Source organism: Bubalus bubalis, chromosome 7, assembly GCF_019923935.1.
Source record: "Bubalus bubalis isolate 160015118507 breed Murrah chromosome 7, NDDB_SH_1, whole genome shotgun sequence".
Lineage (NCBI taxonomy): Eukaryota > Metazoa > Chordata > Mammalia > Artiodactyla > Bovidae > Bubalus > Bubalus bubalis.
Window position 1 is genome coordinate 55,994,201 of NC_059163.1, and position 26,514 is coordinate 56,020,714.

General features: G+C 40.6%; 1 protein-coding gene across 9 annotated transcripts in view; it reads left to right on the forward strand.

Annotated features, from left to right (window-relative positions):
- The window catches only part of ATP8A1 (ATPase phospholipid transporting 8A1), a 235,296-nt gene that overhangs the window by 113,234 nt on the left and 95,548 nt on the right, over positions 1-26,514 (forward strand). For all 9 annotated transcript variants that reach the window (XM_025290107.3, XM_025290109.3, XM_025290108.3 and 6 more), the window contains 2 exons: positions 19,947-20,085; positions 24,986-25,050. In XM_025290107.3, coding sequence (XP_025145892.1) covers positions 19,947-20,085; positions 24,986-25,050 — 204 coding nt within the window. The remainder of the gene's footprint in view (positions 1-19,946; positions 20,086-24,985; positions 25,051-26,514) is intronic.

The window sequence follows — 26,514 nt, forward strand, 5'->3', positions numbered from 1 at the left end:
TTCCAAAAATTCTCTGGACTTACTTGGTATAGATTTTAGCTCTTTTCACAGTTTTGGATCAAATTGAGGTTGATCCAGTCTAGCAAGCTCCTTGGCAACATCTTCCATTGCGTCTTCATCGCACGCCCTCTCCCCACACACAAACATGCATAAAAGCTGCATATAAGTGTGTATAGATGCAGTGGGCTTCCCTGCTGGCTCAGACAGTAAAGAATCCACCTGCAATGCAGGACACCCAGGTTTGATCCCTGTGTCAGGAAGATCCCCTGAAGGAAGGCATGGCAACCCACTCCAGTATTCTTGCCTGGAGAATCCCCGTGGACAGAGGAGCTGGCGGGCTACAGTCCATGAGGTTGCAAAGACTGAGCAACTAAGCAATAATGTATAATACGAAATAATGTAATAAGTATACGTGCTACTCCATAACCAATAATAAAGAATGTACAAGTGAACAATCCAGTGCTTATACCTGGCCTGTCATTGTTCACTGAGATACATCCATCATTTGTACCACAACTATAAATATTCTTGCTTTACTGATAAAGAAACCAAGGCTATTCGGCCAAAAAGCCATGGATACACCATGATTGATGCTTCATAAACAGCAAGAAATCTTGCTTCCCGAATTCAGAATAGCAGACATTTTTAGGTTGTACTAACTGTGTGCCAGGTGCTATTTGGAACACTTGAATCTTCAACCTACTTAATTAAAAACCTACTTAATCTTCATAGCATTCCTTTGAGGTAGGTAGTGTTAATTATCACAACCGTATAAATGGAGAAATTAAGGCACCAGAGAGGTTAAATGATTTGGAGGGCATTCCTCGGCACATAAGAATGTAAGTCAGAATTCTTACTCTGGCTCAAGTTCAGGCTCTTAAGTTTCCGTTAAATAACTTGCTACTTACATAATTCCTTCAACTGTACTCCTGCTTGTAAGGCATAGACTGAGGCTCTGCCTGTTAGCCACAGTTGATCTCACCTTCGGGTGAGTCATGGCTGGCATGTTTTTTTTCTTCCTCTGTCAACATGCTTCCTGGTCCTTCCTGTCTTGCGTGGTAGCCAGCACTATGGATGCGTCCCTGGACTCTCCCCACGTGCCCTCTGTTCCGTGTAACCCCAGGACTGGAATGCTCCAGCCGGAGGTGGTGTCCTCTGCTATGTAGTTACCTGTGACTCTGGATACTGCCCTCCTATCTCCTCAGTAGACTGAGATCCCCCTAGAAGCTAGTTCGTTTGTCGTTTCTCCCTTATATTTGAACTTACTTTGTATCGTCCTTATTCCTCAGAAGACTTGTGATGGAATGTATGAAACCTTCCAAGTTGATAAACCCCACCTCCACCACCAATTTTAGATGTGTACACCCACCAGGAGACTTGTTATCAATCCACTTACTGAATTTCTCTCTTTCTTTTCTAATATTGTATATAACCTTACGTCTTTGGAATATCATATAGTGACATAAAATAATATTTTATGAACCCATGACCATAATCTCTTTCATTGTCCCCAAAGTCACAAATTGTTTAAAAGCACTAATGGTATTACTAATTTTTAATCTTTGGCTTTTCTTACTCTTTGAGAGTGTTTCCCTGGTGGCTCAGACAGCAAGGAGTCTGCCTGCAATGCAGGAGACTGGGGTTCTATCCCTGGGTTGGGAAGATTCCCAGGAGAAGGGAATGACAACCCACTCCAGTATTCTTGCCAGGAGAATTCTATGGACAGAGGAGCCTGGCCAGCCAGGTACAGTCCATTAGGTCGCACGACTGAGTGACTCACACACACATAATCTTTTGAGAAATTAAAAAAGATTACTCTGCTTGCAGATGATTCTTTTCCTCCTGTCTCCTTTCCTACACAGCCTGAATATAATGTAGTCTTTTCTCACGTGGCAATGATAGAATTAATATATAACAACTAACAATCAATATATTTTAAGTGGATTCCAACCATTAAATTTTGTTTCTACTTGAAACGCTCTGGAGCACATTCTGGAGTTGAATGTTTAATGTGACTAATGTTTTTACTGAGAATGTCCTAGAGTTTATAGATTCAGTTTTATAGGTTTAACAGTTGTGTGTGTGTTTAATAACTCTTATTAAATTTTGACTTCCCTCTTTTAACATAACAGATATTCAACCTTTCTTCCAGCAGATGGCGATCGTGAGTCACATTGAAATTTAAGCTGCCTGGGGAAATCCATTACATATATTAACATATTTTTAGTTTACAGATACAGAGGTCTCTCTTAATACCTCTTACCTAAAATAAATGAAAAGAGAATTTATAGCTAATTCCTTTTTTACTTTGTGATAAGTCATGCTCTCTTAATTTTTATTGAAAAATCAGAAAGATGGAGATTGGTTCAGCCAACTTGTTCTGAATAGGGACTATATCCCCTGAAACTATAGTTTCTTTCAGTAATTAACTTAATTAACTTTCATTAGGTGATTGATAAATGCTAGATATCAGGGATGCCCAACCAAATAAGGAACACTCTGAGTGTCATGGTCTGAACTAATTCCTCCAGGAAATCCAGGAGTGACTGACAAGCTTTCAGGAAAGTGATAGTTTTTTAAATCAGCCTCAAAAGATTATTTTACCCACTGAAGAAGAGCACAAGTCTTTTAGAAGAAAACGAATAGGAACAAGAACACAGAGGGGTCCCTGCAACTAAAAGCTTTTCTGAAAAAAATGATTTTCCCAACCCTTTGGAAACTGTAGGTAGTCAGGGTGCTAGCATGTCTCCCTTTTGAGCTTCCATTCTTTATTAAAATCAGCTGGGGTTAGTATTCAGTGGAAGCTGTGGGGAGCTGCTCTCACACGTGGTAATGAGGCAGGTTCCAACATAGCAGAGCAGATTCTGCTGCTGTGTCACTGACTGTAAATTTAGCTGCCATAGTCCTGAAAGTGAAAGTGTTCATTGCTCAATTGTGTGCGAATGTTTGTGACCTCATGGACTGTAGCACACCAGGCTCCTCTGTCCTTGGAATGCTGCAGGCAAGAATACTCGGGTGGGTAGCCATTTCCTTCTCCAGGGGATCTTCCTGATCCAGGAATCGAACCTGGGTCGTCTGCATTGCCAGTAGAGTCTTTACCTTCTGAGCCACAAGGGAAGCCCAAGTTTCATCCATTGGGGCGTCTTCCTTGGCTACTTTAAATGAGACTTGTTTATTATATAGTCTGTTTTTTTTGTGATCAGGATCTATTTTTTATATCGACCATAATATTGGACTTTAGCATGTGAGCTAGTGACTTTCAAATTATTTTCAAGTCTCTCTTTTTTTAAAGAGTAGAACCTCTTTCCCAAAGTAAATATTGCCTGAATATACTTCAGTTCAGTTCAGTTCAGTCACTCAGTCGTGTCCGACTCTTTGCGACCCCATGAATCCCAGCACGCCAGGCCTCCCTGTCCATCACCAACTCCCGGAGTTCACTCAGACGCATGTCCATCGAGTCAGTGATGCCATCCAGCCATCTCATCCTCTGTCGTCCCCTTTTCCTCCTGCCCCCAATCCCTTCCAGCATCAGAGTCTTTTCCAATGAGTCAACTCTTTGCATGAGGTGGCCAGAGTACTGGAGTTTCAGCTTTAGCATCAGTCCTTCCAAAGAAATCCCAGGGCTGATCTCCTTCAGAATGGACTGGTTGGATCTCCTTGCAGTCCAAGGGACTCTCAAGAGTCTTCTCCAACACCACAGTTCAAAAGCATCAATTCTTCGGCACTCAGCCTTCTTCACAGTCCAACTCTCACATCCATACATGACCACAGGAAAAATCATAGCCTTGACTAGACAGACCTCTGTTGGCAAAGTAATGTCTCTGCTTTTGAATATGCTATCTAGGTTGGACATAACTTTCCTTCCAAGGAGTAAGCGTCTTTTAATTTCATGGCTGCAGTCACCATCTGCAGTGATTTTGGAACCAAAAAAATAAAGTCTGACACTGTTTCCACTGTTTCCCCATCTATTTCCCATAAAGTGATGGGACCGGATGCCATGATCTTCATTTTCTGAATGTTGAGCTTTAAGCCAACTTTTTCACTCTCCTCTTTCACTTTCATCAAGAGGCTTTTGAGTTCCTCTTCACTTTCTGCCATAAGGGTGGTGTCATCTGCATATCTGAGGTTATTGATATTTCTCCCGGCAATCTTGATTCCAGCTTGTGTTTCTTCCAGTCCAGCATTTCTCATGATGTACTCTGCATATAAGTTAAATAAGCAGGTGACAATATACAGCCTTGACGAACTCCTTTTCCTATTTGGAACCAGTCTGTTGTTCCATGTCCAGTTCTAACTGTTGCTTCCTGACCTGCATAAAGATTTCTCAAGAGGCAAATCAGGTGGTCTGGTATTCCCATCTCTTTCAGAATTTCCCACAGTTGATTGTGATCCACACAGTCAAAGGCTTTGGCATAGTCAATAAAGCAGAAGTAGATGTTTTTCTGGAACTCTCTTGCTTTTTCCATGATCCAGCAGATGTTGGCAATTTGATCTCTGGTTCCTCTGCCTTTTCTAAAACCAGCTTGAACATCAGGAAGTTCACGGTTCACATATTGCTGAAGCCTGGCTTGCAGAATTTTGAGCATTACTTTACTAGCATGTGAGATGAGTGCAATTGTGCGGTAGTTTGAGCATTCTTTGGCATTGCCTTTCTTTGGGATTGGAATGAAAACTGACCTTTTCCAGTCCTGTGGCCACTGCTGAGTTTTCCAAATTTGCTGGCATATTGACTGCAGCACTTTCACGGCATCATCTTTCAGGATTTGAAATAGCTCAACTGGAATTCCATCACCTCCACTAGCTTTGTTCATAGTGAGGCTTTCTAAGACCCACTTGACTTCACATTCCAGGATGTCTGGCTCTAGGTCAGTGATCACATCATCGTGATTATCTGGGATGTGAAGACCTTTTTTGTACAGTTCTTCTGTGTATTCTTGCCACCTCTTCTTAATATCTTCTGCTTCTGTTAGGTCCATACCATTCCTGTCCTTTATTGAGTCCATCTTTGCATGAAATGTTCCCTTGGTATCTCTGATTTTCTTGAAGAGATCTCTAGTCTTTCCCATTCTGTTTTTTTCCTCTATTTCTTTGCATTGATCACTGAGGAAGGCTTTCTTATCTCTTCTTGCTATTCTTTGGAACTCTGCATTCAGATGCTTATATCTTTCCTTTTCTCCTTTGCTTTTCGCTTCTCTTCTATTCACAGCTATTTGTAAAGCCTCCCCAGACAGCCATTTTGCTTCTTTGCATTTCTTTTCCATGGGGATGGTCTTGATCCCTGTCTCCTGTACAGTGTCACAAACCTCATTCCATAGTTCATCAGGCACTCTATCTATCAGATCTAGGCCCTTAAATCTATTTCTCACTTCCACTGTATAATCATAAGGGATTTGATTTAGGTCATACCTGAATGCTCTAGTGGTTTTCCCTACTTTCTTCAATTTAAGTCTGAATTTGGCAATAAGGAGTTCATGATCTGAGCCACAGTCAGCTCCTGGTCTTGTTTTTGTTGACTGTATAGAGCTTCTCCATCCTTGGCTGCAAAGAATATAATCAATCTGATTTCGGTATTGACCATCTGGTGATGTCCATGTGTAGAGTCTTCTCTTGTGTTGTTGGAAGAGGGTGTTTGTTATGACCAGTGCATTTTCTTGGCAAAACTCTATTAGTCTTTGCCTTGCTTCATTCCATATTCCAAGGCCAAATTTGCCTGTTAACTCCAGGTGTTTCTTGACTTCCTACTTTTGCATTCCAGTCCCCTATAATGAAAAGGACATCTTTTTTGGGTGTTAGTTCTAAAAGGTCTTGGAGGTCTTCATAGAACCATTCAACATCAGCTTCTTCAGCATTACTCGTTGGGGCATAGACTTGGATTACTGTGATATTGAATGGTTTGCCTTGGAAACGAACAGAGATCATTCTGTCGTTTTTGAGATTGCATCCAAGTACTGTATTTCGGACTCTTTTGTTGACCATGATGGCTACTCCATTTCTTCTGAGGGATTCCTGCCCGCAGTAGTAGATATAATTGTCATCTGAGTTAAATTCAGCCATTCCAGTCCATTTTAGTTCACTGATTCCTAGAATGTCAACATTCACTCTTGCCATCTCTTGTTTGGCCACTTCCAATTTGGCTTAGTCAATCTAATCACACTAGGACCACAGCCTTGTCTAACTCAATGAAACTAAGCCATGCCTGTGGGGCAACCCAAGATGGGCGGGTCATGGTGGAGAGATCTGACAGAATGTGGTCCACTGGAAAAGGGAATGGCAAACCACTTCAGTATTCTTGCCTTGAGAACCCCATGAACAGTATGAAAAGGCAAAATGATAGGACACTGAAAGAGGAACTCCCCAGGTCGGTAGGTGCCCAATATGCTACTGGAGGTCAGTGGAGAAATAACTCCAGAAAGAATGAAGGGATGGATCCAAAGCAAAAACAATACCCAGCTGTGTATGTGACTGGTGATAGAAGCAAGGTCCAATGCTGTAAAGAGCAATATTGCATAGGAACCTAAATATACTTAACATATTTTTAATACATAGAATATATAAAAGCAAAACTATGCTGGTTAACAAGCGGAGGAGTGGGAAGAAGCCCCTAACTGGCTCTCCCCTGACAACCCTACCTTGCCCTCATCATGGTCCATGAGAGGCTTTTCAGGACTTTGAGACTCTGTGGAGCACAGTTTGGAAACTGGATGATAGTCCTCTTGTCTGTGAAATTTTTTTAGGAAACGTGCTTCTCAAAATTGCTCTAGATACTTTCCCTCACTTTTCAACAAAAAATCAGGTCATCCTGTGGTCATACATAGGACATTGCTGGACGTATTTGCAGTAGCGATGACCAATTAATGGTATTGTGGCATTGTATTAAAGACATTCAAAATACAAAAGATTTGTAGAGCTCTTCCTGAAAACAAGAATGTATTTTAATGTTACAAAATAAATGACAATTGTGTAATATGTTTAAGGTTACACCCTGCTTTCTATGCTATCCCTCCAGTGTTCGTTCAAACAAGTAATTCCGTTTTCAAAATTTAGTTAAAGCCTTTTTTTCCCTGGGGGCTGTGACTCCTAGCATAATCTGAAAAAATATATCCAAATAGGCCAAGAACCTCCCAGGAGATTATGCCATCTGTCCTGTGGCACAGTGCTTTCTGACGTTTCTACCCAGCACATGTGAGCTCTGGAAGGTCCCCCTTTACCTCCAGGGTACAGTAAAGGAGAGGGAATGTGGGAGGCTGGACAAAATGCTCCTGATGGGCTTTTCCCTAGTGACAGTCATAGTTAGAGGATTTAGGACTTTTACATCCATCTGTGTAATGTCATCAACATCTCTGCTACATGGTTGGATAGTTTGGACTCCAGCACTTTCATTCAGATGTTAGACTTTTCAGGATTAAAAAGAGATCATTTCTAATGCTATGAGTTGTTTCAAGATGTTCCTGAAACATTTTTTTCTATTACTAAATAAAGGTCAGGAAGGTGACATTTATTACCGGGAAACCCAAGACGTTCAGGAACAAGAAGGTTCACATAGTTAAAATGCAGAAGGGATTATGAGAATCACATCATATACTCGAGGTGTCTTGACCCAGTTTGAGGATAATTGTAGCATCGCTTGGGTTTTGTGGACAGGAAACACCTCTTTGTCTCTGTTTATCACCACTTGAGAAAATGTACAGTTGTTTCATTTTTCAGACAACACACTTGACCTGCTTTACCTTCTTTAGCCTCTTTCTTTTGAAGGGCAGCGTATTTGGATTTATAATTTAGATTATGAAACCACTTATAGTGTTGGTCTGTGTCTTTAAATGTTAGATTATTTTTTAAGTTAAGAATTTATTTATTTGTATTTTGTCAGGGAGAAATTGCAAATAAACAGCAGAATAATTATCAAGCCTTATACTTCTGTAGCAGTGGTTTCTCTGAAATGTCTCACCTTCCTGATGAGTTCCTTTGAAAACTAGTAGTACAAAGAGTTCTGATCTTACTTATGGGGAATATTTTATAATTAAACCATTGTTTGAAACATGAAGGTGTTCCTTTATGGTAAATAGAGGTTTTTGAAAAATTTTTTATATTTATTTGCTTCAATAGGAAAATGCAATTATATCTTTAGTATTATGTGAATTGCCTTGTAGTCATTTGAGATGCTTACAAAAGCAACTTATTTATCTTGAGCATTGCAGAAAATAATGAGATATATTATATAATACATGTCTAGATTGGGCAATGATCAAAACAGTATTTCCCTGATGATGACATTGTTCTTGTTTTCTTCTCATATTTTGAGGCATAAATTACAAAATATGCTTCTTGAAAAATGAAAATTTATGCTATGCTTCTGCCAACTTTTTTTTTTTTTTGATTAATTATGGGTCAGAGAGGATCATTTTTGAACTTAATACTAATCAGGAAGCTGCAGTTTGGGCAGTGTTTAGCTCCCCTTTGAATCAAGCTATGTTGTGTATTATATGTACAAATTTTATAATTCACAATTAATATCTATCCTCCACTAGATTGAAGCTTCATGAGACCAGGGTCGTTTTATCTTATTTGTCTCTGTGGCTCCAAGAACTGCCTCACTGAATAAATATTTGATGAATAAATTAATGAGTCAATTAAATAATTAATTCAAAGGCTAAATTTACTTAGTGTTTGCTTAATGAAAGCCTGCCTTCTATTACCCACATAGTGCGTGCTTTCTGCACGTGGAATATGTTGATTTCAAATGTGTTGTCACTAAGGATGTGACTTTAGAAAAGTCAGACAGTTAGAAAAGACAGATAAGGATTTTAAAGAATCCATTCGTTACAAATTTAGACTCAGTCATAAAAAAAAAAAAACCACCCTGTTTTCCAAGTTATTTAACATATAAATGTGGGAAGCACATGCAAATGCCCCGTGCCCCAGCGCTTGTCAGGTGCTGTTGTGGGCTCTGGGGGCATAGAAGGGGAAGAGGATGGAAAACTCCTTGTCTTCGTTTCAGTGCTGAGCATGAGGTAGTATTGAACACTGGAAAATGTCGTGGCAGACAGGACCTCGCACCCTGGGCGCTGCGACAGGCACTGAGCGAGGACAGCGAGGTAGTTCGTGGTCTTTTTTACATTATTTCCTTGATTCCTCCCCCCACATATGGTTGACATTTCTGGGGTTGTTTTTTTGTTAAAGCCTGCCTTGATGTGGCAGAATGTAGATCAACCATTACACTCTGGTGACTAACAGCAGTCCAGCACCCTTCCCAACGTGTGGCGGCGAGCCGTGTAGAGGATTCCTAGAGAAATATAAAGCTTAATGAAAAACAGAACTTTTCCTGAGCATTTATGACTGCCAAATTCACAGTAACTTCTGTATTCGCGTTGAACGCTTTTTCAGATAAAACTGCCCCGTTCTATTCTTAGTAGCTGCCAATATCACTTTCATTTGTACTAAAACCTGAAATGTACTAGATGAAAATTTACATGATGTGCTGGTGATTTCGTGGTTTCAAATTCCAGTAGTTTCCTGTTTTACTGTTTGCTTAAGAACATTCGCAGTCTGTCAGCTTATCTACTAAGGGGACCTGCCAGTTTTAGAGACTTTACTAAGCTCCACGTCCCCTGCTCCTCTGCTCCTTAACTTGATTATTTAGTTCCAGGGCTTCTGACATAGGGTGCGCAAAATGAGCCATTGGGGTAAGCAAGAAAACGTTATAACCTCTGTTTCTACTAATGTTTTATCTCACCTTTTTTTGTTTATAATTTGTTGCATTTTGCAATACATGTAATTTATTAATATTAACAAAGCAAGTGGGCTATACAAAAAATATAGACATCCCTAGGTCTTAAGTACTCAACATTTTTTTTTTACCTGACTACTCAAATAAAACAAAAAAAAAAAGAGGAAGTTGAGATAAACAATCTGTTTTCATCCTTATACCAACTTTAGTACAGCCATATTATTAGCCTTATCTTGCTAAGTGGGCTTCCCTGGAGGCTCAGTGGTATAGAATCTGCCTGCAATATGGGAGTGAGTTGAGTTGAGTTGAGTCACCGAGTCGTGTCCAACTGTTGCAACCCCATGGACTGTAGCCCACCAGCCTCCTCCGTCCATGGAATTCTCAGGCAGGAATACTGGAATGGGTTGCCATTTCCTTCTCCAGGGGATCTTCCCAACCCAGGGATCAAACCTGGGTCTCCTGCACTGCAGGCAGATTCTTTACCGACTGAGCTACCAGGGAAGCCCAATGCAGGAGACCAGGGTTCAATTCCTGGGCTGGGAAGATCCGGCATGGCAACCCACTCCAGTATTCTTGCTTGGAGAATTCCATGGACAGAGGAGCCTGGCGGGCTCAGTCCATGGGGTTGCAAAGAGTCGGGCACAACTGAGTGACTAAGCAGCGGCGGCAGCAGCATATCCAGTAGTTGGCTGAGCAGGGATTCAAATTGCAGTTCAGTCTTAATTCCAAATCGCATGTTCCTAATCCATATGTCATTCTGCTAGTGGTTTAAAAGAAAGCAAGAATGTATGTAAAACATTGGCATCTTGAAAAATAAAATGTAACTACTCATACAGTTGAGTCATCATGAAATCAGCTCTTGGAATTGGGAGACATGGTGTGTTCAGGACCCGTCCGCTTAGGAAATGAGACAAGCTGTGTGTGCCCTGTGTGATGTAATATACTCTATCCTCCTTCAGGGTGAAGGTGGGGATTTGCTTGTTGTGATTTTCCCTCAGCTTCTCTTTTAGAGTCTTCTTACTGAAAGTACTTAGTGTTCCCTTAGATCTCTAATCCCACGCTCCTCCTTTCTGGCTGATCAAACCCTTATTATGAATGCTTTGCGGTAGACTTTGCACAATGGGTTTTGCTGTCTTCTCACTCAGATAAGATGGATGTGTTGTTTTTGCTGGCTACACCCAATGGCCCCTCAAACCCTGATTCTTTTCAGCTGGGTGTGTGAATTTTGACCTTATTTGGCAAGCCCTTGGCTGTGTGAGAGTCCAAATATGATTTCTTGGTTTAAAAAGCACCAAGATAAAAGCTCCTTCTTGGCCTGGGTGGCACGATTTCTCCAGAACTAGGTCAATGAGGCATGCCAGTGATTTAACACTCAGTCTAGCCCAGCTTTAGCTGAAAGGACAGAGGTACAAGATTCTCTTCTCTTAAATGCAACCACTTTGTTGCGTGCAAAGTGATTTTGAGAAGGGAAGCCCAAGAGTGAATGATGTCCAGTGGAATGCGGCAGTCTTGGAGAGCCAGCATTATGGAATGCCTCTGAGAGGCCCATGGCCATCAGGGACTCTGTATTCCAGAGCTCCCATATTTTAAAGCTAACAAGTGTGATGACTGCCTTAACCTCTGAACTGGTCTTGCACCCTCCGTTCTTCCCATTCCATCCCCAGTTAGACACCAGTGAACTTTCTGAGATATAAATCTGATCCTGTCCCTCCCCTTCTGAAATTCTTCTCCAGATGCTCTGTGCCTTTGGAATCCCCAACATAAAAAAATAACCACTTTGATTTTCATTCCCTGCCAGCTCTTCCAGGCTCATCGTTTTCCTAACTTACTATTCAGAGTTTGAGATGACTGATCCAATTTTATCATCAGAACCACCCTATTAAATTAGCGTTATTTAAATCATCACATACCTCCCTTCATTTATCGGTTCCATATTGACTAAATGGCAGCTTCTCAAACACAATATGCTTTAGCATACCTACGTCTTCTCACATGTGATGTCATCTGTTTGGAATTTCTTCACCCATCCCTCCCCACCTCTCCCTAGTGCTTGGCTAAGTCTTAATTCTTCTTTAGGATTTAAGGTCAGATGTTAACTGATGTTGGATGGGTTTTTTGAGCCACCCAGACTAAGAAAATACTTATTTCCTGTGTTTATCTTTTGTATGCACAGAAAATTTTGTGTTTACTTTTAAGATCGTATATAGCATATAGTCATGTGATTATTTAGGGAGAGTACTGTTTTTCTCTGATGGTAATCATATATTACAGTTGAGAGGCTTTGTCTGTAGTTTGGGATTGAAAGGAAAGGAGAGAAATGGGACCGGAGGACCTAAGGCCAGGCTAAGGAAGAAGGGTTGGAGCTGACCAAGGAAGTATCAAGACTGATCAGTCAGAATGGAGGCCGGTGCAGAGATGGGCTGCTCGCCACTATTCCACATCAAGGGTCTGCAAACTCCAGCCCAAGAACCACTTCCACTCACCACCTGTTTTTGTAAATAAAGTTTCATTAGAACATAGCTCCACCCATGTGTTTACAAATTGTCTCTACAATGACAGAATTGAGTCATTGCAGCACAGAGTGTATGACCCTCAAACCTGAAAATATTTACCATCTGTCACTTGATAGAAGGAGTTTTGTCAGCCTTGCTGGAGATGAGCAGTTAGGTCCTCAAACCAGCAGCTTAGTTACCAGTGCACATTTCCAGGTTTCACCAGAGACGAACTCAGTGAAAAGCTCTGGGTATAGGGTCCGCTGATCTGTGTAATAAGCCCTTCAGGTAGAATATGAAGACCCCTGCTCTCCATTCCTACTCCTGTGGCTAAGTACTTGGGGCTTGATGACTGCCAGGCAGCAGAAGCTAGGAGAAACAGATACCAATGTAAAGCAAGGAGGATACAGTCAGAAAACAAGGCAGGGAGCAACCCAAAAAACAGATTCTGAAGCACAGATCCCAGGAAGGAAGGGACTCTGGTTGTGTCCCACTGTCTTGCCCAGAATGGCAAGGGTGTGTGGGTGTGTGAGAGAGAGACAGTGCAGGCATGCATAGGGGTGTGTGTGTGTGAATGCAGGCATGCGTGTGTGCTTGGAAGGGAGTCCGTCCCAGAGTGTGAATCTGGGGCATACAGGTGGAAAACAGGAAGCAGGCACCCCTGGCCAGAGAGCCTCAGGACTGAGGCTGAAACCCCTTCATAGAAACAGATGAGAACTAAGAACTGAGCAACAGAGACAAATGTTTCAGAGTGTGATGGTTTATAGAAGATTCTAACTTTCATTTAATCTCAGGTTCGCTCCTCATTCGCTGCCCTGGGATGTGTATTATTCTTGGTGTCTTGTTCTTACCATCCCAGCTCAGCTGCACCCTGATTCAGTCTTATATAGTTTACTCAACCTCCCTGCTAACTGAAGGAATCAGTGTGAGCACTTAACAGTATCTGATATTTCTCGGCTACAGAAATGTTTCTTCATTCTCCGAATCACATCTTATTTTATGTTGTAATAAAGGTTGCCAAATGTTACTAGTATTTATCCATATTTACTCCAGTGATAACATTTATTTGCCAGTATTATTTCTTTTATTTGTCTTCAAAGAAACTTCTGCCAAATAGTCCGTGTTGTAATCTGAAGCCCAAGTTACTGTGCTTTTTCTCATTTAGAAACATATCACAAACTTTAAAAAAAAAATCCAAAATAGATCTAAACCCTGAGACAATATTTGTTAACATGGAATAAATCACTTTGAGGTTCTGTTATTTAGTAAAATATACATGTATTGGGGAAAAAATGTAATTTCTAAATCTGTCATAATACATTTTCCCCTAGTTTTTAAGTACTCTGCATGAAGCTTTTTATCTTTACTAGGGTAGAACTTTTATGTTTTTATCTTTTTTAAAAAAAATTACATCAGAAACATCTAAAAGAGAAAATAAGATTATTGAGGACTTTACTGGGTAAATAAATATTATTTCATAATTTTCAGTGATAACTAAATCTATGTCAAAGAGGCATCAACTGAAACCTTTATAACTTTTGGCACAGTTACATTTTGAAAGTAAAATTAGTGTTTTAGGCTTTTTTCTTTTTTTAATTCCGTAAATGCCATGGGAATTTTATCACGTTTCAACACTAGCTGAATATGTAATTCCCATGGTGACCATTAGTGGCCATCTGTGTAAGGTAATACATGTTTGGGATGAAATTGATTACGGCCTAAACACTCTTGTGTTAAGATCAGGAAAAGCACGCAAAGTTCAAATCTTTTTTCCTAATGATTGTTATGTAGCTAAAGATATTAATTTCCAGAGACTGAACAGTCTATCACTCAAGATCTAATCTCACAACAAATGACATCGAAGCCAAAGGAAAGGAAGCCGCAGAGCCGTCCACTAAAATTAGTAAGTGCCCTGCTCGAGGAGCTCTCAGGATAAAGGGGAAATGAACAGCTTTCAGATGCAGTGTTTCTTTTACAGGCAGCAAGGTAAACCCACTGCAGTTTTGCTGACTATTCAGAAATGTTTCACTAGAAATTCCGGTTCTCATAGCCACCAACACGCTGCACATTAACCTGCTAGGACATTTCTCAACATGTACATTGCTGGCCCTACATCTTTGGTACTTTATTTTTGCCTGGTTTGAAAAATGTTTCCTTTTTACCTGCACAAAACCAGCTGCTTTCCTTCTTTCAAATGTGCTTTCAATATAATCTCCACCGTGCAGTCATTTTATTTTTATTAGGCTTGTTCACGGCAGTGGATACCCATGTACTTCCTGTGCTCATTTATCCCCTTAGAGTAGAACTAGAAAACATACAAATATATTTGTTTATTTATTTCTAATTAATGTATTCACATCTTGGCTTTCATATTATCTTCCCCAGGGTTTTGTGAAAAAATAACTTTTTGGTTTAAAATTTTTGAGAGCATGTATTACTCAACTATTTTCATGAGATCCTTTAAAAATCTTATCATGCCTTCTGTAGAACATCTAACATTTGAAAACAGCTCTATCCTGGTCTTTGCTGGGATGTGGGCCAGAATGATTTAGCTACTAATGCCCTAAGAGTAGCTGAAAGAATTGATGAAATCATTGTCTCAGCGTTGAAATTCATCAATTGTGAGGCTAGCATAGTTGCTGCTGAACTGGTCTTCCTTTTCATTCTTGAACTTCTTGATGATAATTATTCATCAGGTTTTGATAGATTTCGAATCTGCTTCCCATTAAAGATAATAAAGTAATGCCATGTTTTTAAAGAAGGAAATTTGCCTTCCTGTCGTATATATTATATACTAAGAAGTCATGCATCAAGTGCACCTAATAGCTGCGTAAGTTATTTGGAGTATATTGAAGGGAAAATGGTCTAGATTGCAACAGTACTTTAGAACATTTGGATTTGGGTGTTTGGGGTTTTTTGTTGTTTTTTTTCTTTGTCATTCACTCTCTGCAAATATGTCAAACTCTGACTATCAGTGTTCTGGGGATACAATATAAAGATGAATAAGACATGGTCCATGCTTTCTCTTTCAATTTAAAACTTCAGTTTCTTTATAAAAGACTCCCCAGAGCCCTTCTTCAGCATCACCTCAGTACCTGGGCTTACAGGGTCTTCCTTGAGTCAGCACTTAGTGCTCAGGCCAGCATTCTTACAAGGAATATGCCCAAGACAGGGCCCTTCCCTCCCTGTTGCCAAGTTGGGACATCAGCCTGCAACCAGAGCGAGACCTCCATTTGTTCCTCTCCCTAATATTACTTGAGTAGAGAAGTACTTGAATAAAGAAGTCCTTACTAGCCCTTAACACACTGATGCCCATTTCATTTACTTCAGCCAATATTTATGAGACTGAGAGCTGACTGTTGTTCTGGACACCATTGTTGACAGAAGGCACAAGAAGGGGATGGGCGATACAGGAAATCTTGGTTCAAGCCCTACCCTTCTATAATCTTACCCCAGTATTCACTCTCGTTTATCATGGCCCCTATCTGGGCTTTTGTCACCTCATTTGTAAAACAAGGAGCTTGGAGACATGGTCCCTACTTTTGAACAAAAGTACCAGAGTCATACATTTAAGCAGTTAACCTTAATATGATAAATTAAGGGCTTCCCTAGTAGCTCAGACGGTTAAGAATCTGCCTGCAATGCAGGAGACCTGGGTTCAACCCCTAGGTTAGGAAGCTCCCCTGGAGAAGAGAATAGCAATCCACTCCAGTATTCTTGATCAGAGAATTCCATGGACAGAGGAGACTGGCAGGCTATAGTCCATGAGGTTGCAAAGAGTCAGATAAGACCCAGCAACTAACACTTTCACTTTCAAGATGTGTAAAAATGGCAAAGCTCTATCAGAGCACAGCAGAGGGAAAAACTTGAGTTAAGAAGTAAATGAAAACTTCAAAAAAGCAGTAGCTTTTGAATTTGGGCTTATAGGGTGAGCCAGAGCAGGGCAGTGGGGGATATCAGGGCAGTGGAGGATATGTGTGTATCTATGTTCATACTATCGTGTTGGAGAAGACTCTTGAGAGTCCCTTGGACTGCAAGGAGATCCAACCAGTCCATTCTGAAGGAGATCAGCCCTGGGATTTCTTTGGAAGGAATGATGCTAAAGCTGAAACTCCAGTACTTTGGCCACCTCATGCGAAGAGTTGACTCACTGGAAAAGACTCTGATGCTGGGAGGGATTGGGGGCAGGAGGAGAAGGGGACGACAGAGGATGAGATGGCTGGATGGCATCACTGACTCGATGGACATGAGTCTGAGTGAACTCCAGGAGTTGGTGATGGACAGGGAGGCCTGGCGTGCTGCGATTCATGGGGTCGCAAAGAGTTGGACACGACTGAGCGACTGATCTGATCTGATCTGATCTGATGTCCATACGTATACATGTAAATATATACATGCGTGTATATACAAACACAAACAGAAGCAGAAGATATTAAGGTGGCAAGATAGAGGTGGCAAGAATACACAGAAGAACTATACAAAAAAAGATCTTCATGACCCAGATAACCACGATGGTGTGATCACTCACCTAGAGCCAGACATCCTAGAATGTGAAGTCAAGTGGACCTTAGGAAGCATCACTACGAACAAAGCTAGTGGAGGTGATGGAATTCCAGTAGAGCTATTTCAATCCTGAAAGATGATGCTGTGAAAGTGCTGCACTCAATATGTCAGCAAATTTGGAAAACTCAGCAGTGGCCACAGGACTGGAAAAGGTCAGTTTTCATTCCAATCCCAAAGAAAGGCAATGCCAAAGAATGCTCAAACTACCACACAGTTGCACTCATCTCACATGCTAGTAAAGTAATGCTCAAAATTCTCCAAGCCAGGCTTCAGCAATATGTCAACCATGAACTTCCTGATGTTCAAGCTGGTTTTAGAAAAGGCAGAGGAACCAGAGATTAAATTACCAATATCCGCTAGATCATCGAAAAAGCAAGAGAATTCCAGAAAAACATCTATTTCTGTTTTATTGACTATGCCAAAGCCTTTGACTGTGTGGATCACAATAAACTGGAAAATTCTGAAAGAGATGGGAATACCAGACCACCTGATTTGCCTCTTGAGAAATTTGTATGCAGGTCAGGAAGCAACAGTTAGAACTGGATATGGAACAACAGACTGGTTCCAAACAGGAAAAGGAGTATGTCAAGGCTGTATATTGTCACCCTGCTTATTTAACTTACATGCAGAGTAGATCATGAGAAACGCTGGGCTGGAAGAATCAAGATTGCCGGGAGAACTATCAATAACCTCAGATATGCAGACGACACCACCCTTATGGGAGAAAGTGAAGAGGAACTAAAGAGCCTCTTGATGAAAGTGAAAGTGGAGAGTGAAAAAGTTGGCTTAAAGCTCAACATTCAGAAAACTATGATCATGGCATCTGGTCCCATCACTTCATAGCAAATAGATGGGAAAACAGTGGAAACAGTGGCTGACTTTATTTTGGGGAGCTCCAAAATCACTGCAGATGGTGATTACAGCCATGAAATTAAAAGATGCTTACTCCTTGGAAGGAAAGTTATGACCAACCTGGACAGCATATTAAAAAGCAGAGACATTACTTTGCCAACAAAGGTCTGTCTAGTCAAGGCTATGGTTTTTCTAGTAGTCATGTATGGATGTGATAGTTGGACTGTGAAGAAAGCTGAACGCTGAAGAATTGATGCTTTTGAACTGTGGTGTTGATGAGGACTCTTGAGAGTCCCTTGGACTGCAAGGAGATCCAACCAGTCAATACTAAAGGAAATCAGTCCTGAATATTCATTGGAAAGACTGATGCTAAAGCTGAAACTCCAGTAGTTTGGTCACCTGATGGGAAGAACTGACTCATTGGAAAAGACCCTGATGCTGGGAAGGATTGAAGGGGGAGGAGAAGGAGACAGCAGAAGATGAGATGGTTGGATGGCATCACCGACTTGATGAACATGAGTTTGCGTAAGCTCTGAGATTGGTGATGGACAGGAAAGTCTGGCGTGCTGCAGTCCATGGGTCGCAAATAGTTGGACACAACTTGAGCGACTGAACTGGACTGCATGCATGTGCACACGTCTACGTTTCAGCATTGTGGCAGAGACTGTTAACTGGCTAATTTACTACCTACTCCCATCCCCGTTCTGCCTTGCCACCTCCACTAGGTCTAGAAAAGTTAAATGTTGATAGTTAGGGATGGCCGTGTAGCACCGTCTGGCCAGTTGCTATTTTTGGAAATACGCTGAGGAATTTTATAAATTTGCTCTTCAAATAAGAGATGGATGCATTTGGTTTCACCTCCTTATTCTTGTCTCACAGTGGAGGTTGCAGCTGTGACTGTCACATTGAGACACTGAGAGAGATCTAGAGAAGGAGAGAAAATATAGTCAAGCCAACCATCTTTGGCCCAAAATACCCACTTCAGTACTAATGATGTAAGAAATATGGAACTTTACTTAAGCTACTTTTAGTCAGATTTTCCTATTATTTATAGCCAAAAACATTCCTAAGTAATAGACTCAGCAACTATACCCACACACACTCTCTCAATTTTACATGTTTGTATATATATTTAACTTTATTTTCCATACCTACCAAGACTTGGGGCTATTTTTAGACTTGGATTTTGATGAAAAGTAAATAGGACTTAATGTTAGAGAAAAAAATAGAAAGTGGAATGCCTTCTTCGTTATTACCAACCCAGACACTATCCTTTGCAATAATTTCCCTTGTATCTGTTCTGTCCTTGTCTGATAGTGGAAATGAAACATGAAGGCAAGCAGGAAGAGAATGGTTGAGAAGAAAGATAAATGCTGAAGTAGTTCATTCTGGAGGTTAGGTTATGGGGAAATGCCTAAGACTAGGAATTAGTTTGTTGTGGCTTGCAGAACACCATTGGAAGGGTTCCCAAGTGGTTACAATGCCTGGTCACATGATAGATAGGTTTAAATCCTAGTCCACCGTTGCACATACCTATGTATTTAGGACAAAAACACCATTAGCTGTTTCCATTTGGCAAGCCAGGGTTCCCTAGCAGCCAGGAGATTGTTCTCCCTTTCCCTCCATTTAGGAAGTTGAGAGAAGAAACCATTCTTCTTTGTCCGAGATTGGAACAGCTTTCCACAGAGTGTTTTGGTTGTGTTCAGTCTTATATGAAAGATACCATCAAATAAGCAAGAGATCTTTAATGGACTCCGACGTGGAACCATGTAAAAAACACTCAGCCTGTTCTTTCTTTCAGAGACCAATGCGGTCGCTTTGTTTATTGCGCCTTTATTCATCCTAACTGTACTGTGTGTCTACATTTCCTCACTCTGTATCCGATTGTCATTTAATAATGTCAGCATGTAACTTTGCTCTTTTTCAACCAGGTCACTTGGATTATTCTTCACTGTGGTGACCTTCCATAGTTTGTGTTTTTATTTTTTCTTAGTAGCTGCCTGCTCCTATTTAACTGTTTTTGATTCCCTCCTTCTACGTGTGTGTGTGTGTGTGTGTGTGTGTGTGTGTGTGTGTGTGTGTTTAGAATCAGTTCCTTACCTTAGGGGGGAGGAAGGTAGCTTCAGTCTTCTGTCAGAAGTACTGGTTGAGATTTAGGAATCCTTGAGAGAAAAAACTCAGTGGGATAGTTGGAATTCACACTGAATTCATAGATTATCATTTAGTCTCTGATTTTAAAACACTTTAATGTTTTGTTCCTAAAGACTCTAAACCATTTTCTTAATCTTAAAAATGTTGCTGCTCTTTTTCTTCAGAATCTTCAACTACTGGGAGCCACAGCCATTGAGGATAAATTACAAGATCAAGTGCCTGAAACCATAGAAACTCTAATGAAAGCAGACATCAAAATCTGGATCCTTACAGGAGACAAGCAGGAAACTGCCATTAACATTGGTAATTCAGCTAGTTTAAACTTTATGTCATGGTGCTTTTTAACATGTTTTGATACATTTTAGAAGATAGATTTGAGATATTTCAAGATTTGAAAGATTTAGTGTTTTGAGATTTCCTTATTCGTAGTTTCACTCAGCTTATCTATTTACTTATGGCCCCAGTGCCCCCTTTATAAGATGCAGTGATTATCTATACAGCCAAACTTTAGCTCTTGCAGCCACATAGTGCCCTCTCTCACCTTTGAACTCTGCCTGCCCCTAATTCACCTCCATAATTGACACACGTGGATGAACTTTCTGCAGTTGTCTGCCGGAGTCTGGAGACTAGAATTATGGCAAGCTTGTATACTGACACTTGTTTATGTGACCAAAGGTTATTTCTGAGATAGGAAGTAAGGTTTTGCCAGTTTTCATTGATCTAACAATTAATTCTGATTTCACAAAAAGAGTTTATATTAGTCAGCTCGGGCTGCCATAATCGAATATGGCATATTAGGTGACTTAAGCATCAGAAAGTTATCTCTTCGCAGTCCTAGGAGCTGGAGTCCCAAATCAAGATGTCAGCAAGTTGGTTTCTCCCAAGGCCTCCCCTCTTGGCTTGCAGATGGTCACATCTCTGTGTGTCCGCGCCTGACCTCTCCTCTGTGGATGCTCACAGCGCATCTGGTGTTCTGTCCTCTTCCTATAAGGACACTAGTCCTGTTGGATGAGGGATCACCCTTATGATCTCGTTTAACTTTAACTCTTTGAAGACCCTGTCTCCAAATGCTGTCACACTGGTGGCTGGGGCTTCAACATATGAATTGGGAGGTGGGACACAATTCAGTCTGTAACAGAGGAGAAAGGTAATGTTTGCTGGTAGAGGCCTGTAGTACCAATAATGTGCAAGAAAAATAGTCATTTTCCCCCCCAAATTCAGCAGTAGTATGTTACCTGAGCACTGTGAACCCTGACATCAACCTCTGGATGATACTGATGATACAAATTACACACAAAACTCTCCCAAAATTAAAGAAACCATTTTAGGAGTATTCACAAACTAAAACCATCTTTTTTGAAAGTCATTAAGTATCATATATTAAAAAGAAAAGATTTTAGCTAATATTCCTTTTATAAATGTGAGTAATCAGTATATTCTGTGATAAATACTATACTTATAAATATAGTATTTATATTAAACTATGAATACTATAAATTCATAGTTCAGTTCAGTTGCTCAGTCATGTCGGACTCTTTGCGACCCCACGAATTGCAGCATGCCAGGCCTCCCTGTCCATCACCAACTCCCGCAGTTCACCCAGACTCATGTCCATCGAGTCGGTGATGCCATCCAGCCATCTCATCCTCTGTCGTCCCCTTCTCCTCCTGCCCCCAATCCCTCCCAGCATCAGAGTCTTTTCCAATGAGTCAACTCTTCGCATGAGGTGGCCAAAGTACTGGAGTTTCAGCTTTAGCATCATTCCTTCCAAAAAACACCCAGGACTGATCTCCTGGAGATCAGGAGACCTGGAAAATGCAAATATGATAAAGTAGTGTAACTACAGATAGAGGGGGAATGTATGGTGGTTAAGAGTGATCTGTGGGGAAGATGAACAGTCCTCAGGATGGTCCTGGATATGTAGCCAGTGTGAAAATACCTATGAAAAGGAGAGAAGGGTGGTGGTTTCTAGTAACCCTTAACTTCTAGAATCCTAAAAGTTCTTCCTAGAAAAAGGAAAGTAAGATTCATTCATTCAGCAAATGAGTATGGTGCCTGTGGTACCAGGCATCAGTTAAGAACACAGAACAAAACGTATCAGAACCTCTGCCATCAGAACTCAGATTCTGGTCAGGGAAACAGACAATAATATAAATGAGAAAAACACGTAATATACTTGATGGCAATAATTGTTCTAAAGAAAAATAAAGCAGGGAAGGAGAAGAGGGCATTACACTGCTGCTGCTGCTGCTAAGTCGCTTCAGTCGTGTCTGACTCTGTGCGACCCCAGAGACGGCAGCCCACCAGGCTCCCCCGTCCCTGGGATTCTCCAGGCAAGGACACTGGAGTGGGTTGCCATTTCCTTCTCCAATGCATGAAAGGGAAAAGTGAACGTTTTCACTTTACACAGAGGGGTTCCATTTTAAATCAGGAAGTCAGGAAGAAGTATTGAAAAAGGGAAAGCCCAGGAACAACCTATGAGAAGAAAGGGAGCTTGTCACTCAGATGATTCGGGACAGCTGTCTTCTGTGCAACAGAAAGAGCAGATACGCCCAGGGCTAGAGGAGGAGGCGAGGTGCGCGCTGCAACAGCTCAGGGTGGACGCAGCCACCTACACTGTTGTCCAGTCTTGGCGTTTACTCTCAGATGGAAAACCACTGCATGGTGCTGAACTAAGTGCAGGAAACACTTGATCTGACTTTCCTATTAAAAAAAAAAAACTCTATGTATCTGTCTGGCTGCTAGACTCAGAGTAGACTCAAAGGGAAGCAAGTATTGAAGCAGGAAGGCCAGACACTGTTGAATTAATCCAAGCAGGACATGGTGATGCTTGGACCTGGGTGGTAAAATAGAGGTGGTGAGGAATGGTTGGATTCTGGATGTGTTTTTGAAGGTACAGCCAACAGGATTGATTGATAGATTAGACACACAGTATGGGAGAAAGGAAGGAATCCCAGGTAACTTCAAGGTGCTTTAGCCTTAGCAATTGAAGGATGGAGTTGCCATTAACCAAATGAGGAAGACTGAAGGAGGAGCGAGTTTTCTGGAGGGAAAACTTCCTTCTTTCTGAAGGGAGGTTAAGAGCCTAATTTTAGATGTGTTAAGTTGGAGATGTTTATTTTACACCTAAATTTCTGCTGTAAAGTAAGCACTGCCATGTGAGAGTCCAGAGTTCAGGAAAGAGGGATTTATGAGATCTAGAATGGTCAACATTTCAGTCCAGTTCAGTTGCTCAGTTGTGTCCGACTCTTTGCAACCCCATGGACTGCAGCACGCCAGGCTTCCCTATCACCAACTCTCAGAGCTTGCTCAAACTCATGTCCATCAAATCAGTGATGCCATCCAACAATCTCAATCTCTGTCGTCCCCTTCTCCTGCCTTCAATCTTTCCCAGCATCAGGGTCTTTTCCAATGAGTCAGTTCTTCACATCACGTGGCCAAAGTATTGGAGTTTCAGATTTAGCATCAGTCCTTCCAATGAATATTAGGACTCATTTCCTTTAGGATAGACTGCTTTGATCCTCTTGCAGTCCAAGGGACTCTTGAGAGTCTTCTCCAACATAACAGTTCAAAAGCATCAATTCTTCAGTGCTCAGCTTTCTTTACAGTCCAACTCTCACATCCATACATGAATATCTGGAAAAACCATAGCTTTGACTAGATGGACCTTTGCTGGCAAAGTAATATCTCTGCTTTTTAATATGCTGTTTAGGTTGGTCGTAACTTTTCTTCCAAGGAGTAAGCATCTTAATTTCATGGCTTCAATCACCATCTGCAGTGATTTGGGAGCTCCCCAAAATAAAGTCAGCCAGTGTTTCCACTGTTTCCCCATCTATTTGCCATGAAGTGATGGGACCAGATGCCATGATCTTAGTTTTCTGAATGTTGAGCTTTAAGCCAACTTTTTCACTCTTCTCTTTCACTTTCATCAAGAGGCTCTTTAGTTCTTCTTCACTTTCTGCCATAAGGGTGGTGTCATCTGCATACCTGAGGTTATTGATATTTCTCCTGGCAATCTTGATTCCAGCTTGTGCTTCCTCCAGCCCAGCATTTCTCATGATGTACTCTGCATAAAAGTTACATAAGCAGGGTGACAATATACAGCCTTGACGTACTCCTTTCCCGATTTGGGATCAGTCTGTTGTTCCATGTCCAGTTCTAACTGTTGCTTCTTGACCTGCATACAGATTTCTCAGGAGGCAGGTAAAGTGGTCTAGTATTCCCATCTCTTGAAGACTTTTCCACAGTTTATTGTGATCCACACAGTCAAAGGCTTTGGCATAGTCAATAAAGCAAAAATAGATGTTTTTCTGGAACTCTCTTGCTTTCTGGATGATCCATTGGATGTTGGCGATTTGATCTCTGGTTCCTCTGCCTTTTCTAAATCCAGCTTGAATATCTGAACGTTCACAGTTCATGTACTGTTGAAGCCTAGCTTGGAGAATTTTGAGCATTACTTTGCTAGCGTGTGAGATGAGTGCAATTGTGCGGTAGTTTGAACATTCTTTGACATTGCCTTTCTTTGGGATTGGAATGAAAACTGAGGAATGAGATCACAAAAGAACTAAGTGTAGATGGTACTGTTTTAAATGTGAGCTGGGCCAAAAAGGTTGCCTATTTTTGTCTAGCCACATTCAGCTATAGGCACACAAGTGGGCAGAGTTGGTTTGATCAGCAGGTGAGTTTGCCCTGCACCAAGTACAGCAAAGCAAGAGAGAGCAGGAGAAAAGAAAATGTGATAACAGTCCAAGGGCAGGGAGATAGATAGTGGTGGGATCAATGGTCCAAGAGAAACCCAGACAACCTCCTGCATCCTTCTCCCAAACAACCGCTGGCCCATCGTCTGCTCTACATGTTGGTCATCATGAAGGGTATTCCATAGGCATTTAACAGTTTTCAGAACATTGAGAATCCTTACTGTATTCTCTTTCCATGTTCGTTTATTAAGGCAGCCTTAACCTGTCAGGTGATGTCCTTGTATCTTATCCCTCTTTTATAGCAAGCAAAGTATTTCTTTTTCAAACTTCTGCAGATCTAGAAGACAGCTGACTGCCATCTTTCTTGTTCAAATAGATAGCATTTTAATTTTACCAAATAATATAGATAAAATTCAGAATTTTTGTAGTTTTAGCATTTTAACATCTTCATCTTCTTTCTCTAGAGAAATTAATTATGTCAACCAATTTACTCTGTTTGGACATAGGGCACTCCTGCAAACTTCTGAGGAAGAACATGGGAATGATTGTTATAAATGAAGGCTCTCTTGATGTAAGTAAGATTATCTTTTTGAAAGACTTTTAGTAACTTACCTTGTATTTTATATTCAGCTAACTTGAGATATTTTGTTTTCCTGGGTTAAAAGGTGCCTTATTACTATCATTCTGCTGGAACAAATGTACACTGTTTTGAACCACTGATGTAAATAGATGCTAGTTTTGTGTCTTTAACAGCTAAAAGAAATTGCTAAACGTTGTGAGACCAAAAAGCTGCTTTACAAAAGCATTATGTCAAGAGACTGCTGAGTGACTACAGCTTCTTTGTATCTGCCTGAGTATTTTGTATATTTCAGTATTACTACATATTATATATGTAATATTTCAGTATTAATATTTTGCTTCTTTTTTAAAAAAAGTGAAAGCTATTGAACAACACCAAATAGCCAACAGTCAACTTTTTTTTTAATGTCTGAAGTTCAGAGCTGACATAGAAATTCCTAGGATGTCTTTTTTCATGACTATGATCGCATGAAGTTATATTTGGAAAAGAGGGAAACATTTTTTAGGAGTATAAAAGATAAAAGTTAACCCCCCAAAATGTAGGTCATGGCCTGTAAATATTTCAAAGGAAAGATGACTATTTGCAATTTAAGGTGGAAGACAGAACAGGAAAGGTGATATACAGCTGCTTGAAATAGCCCTTGTGACGCAAAGAGCAGAACAGAGGAAACCTGATAACTCGGGATGTTGGAGAAGCTGAGAGGCCACCTCTGTGGAAGGGATGGTGAAGAAGTAGATGTTTAGAAGTTGGGTATAGACAGGAAATTACATGTAAGAAGTACTTTGTTTCTGATTTTTAGACTGGAATAATGATCTCTTCTTTATTATTGTGCTTAAAATGAGCTTCCCTTTCTTGTGAAATCTTTGAGCACCTTGTAGCCCGAGGAATAATATATGATTTTGCAATCATGGGAACTGCTTATGCCTTTGATTATTGGAGAAGTGCTTTTTGTGAACCAGGCTTTAATCCTAAAAACACAAACAAAAACAAAAAAAAAGCCAGCCCTCCAAAAGTTTACAAATATTAAGAGAAGTAAATTGCATACAAGTAATAATACAAAACAAATAGGTAAGTAAGGTAGATAACTTGCTGTGAAAATATCATGAAGTTTAAGGAACTATTTACAAAGTAAGTGGCATTTAGTTACATAAAGGTGAGTAAAACTTGAGTCACTGGGTAAGAGGAGCGGAAGCAGAAAGTTAGTGCAAGTTCAGTTCCTCTTTTGGGGCCTGAAAGAAGAACATTAAACTTGAACACAAGATTATAATTTTTTAAGTATGTTTTGTTTGAATAAATACAGGCACAGAATGTAAAACTTAAAAGTTAGGAAAATAGAAAATATAGATGATAAAAAGTGAATCTCTCACCTTTATTTTTTTATTTTATTGAAGTATAGTTGATTACAATGTTGTGCTAATTTCCACTGTACAGGAAAATGACTCAGTTATATATATA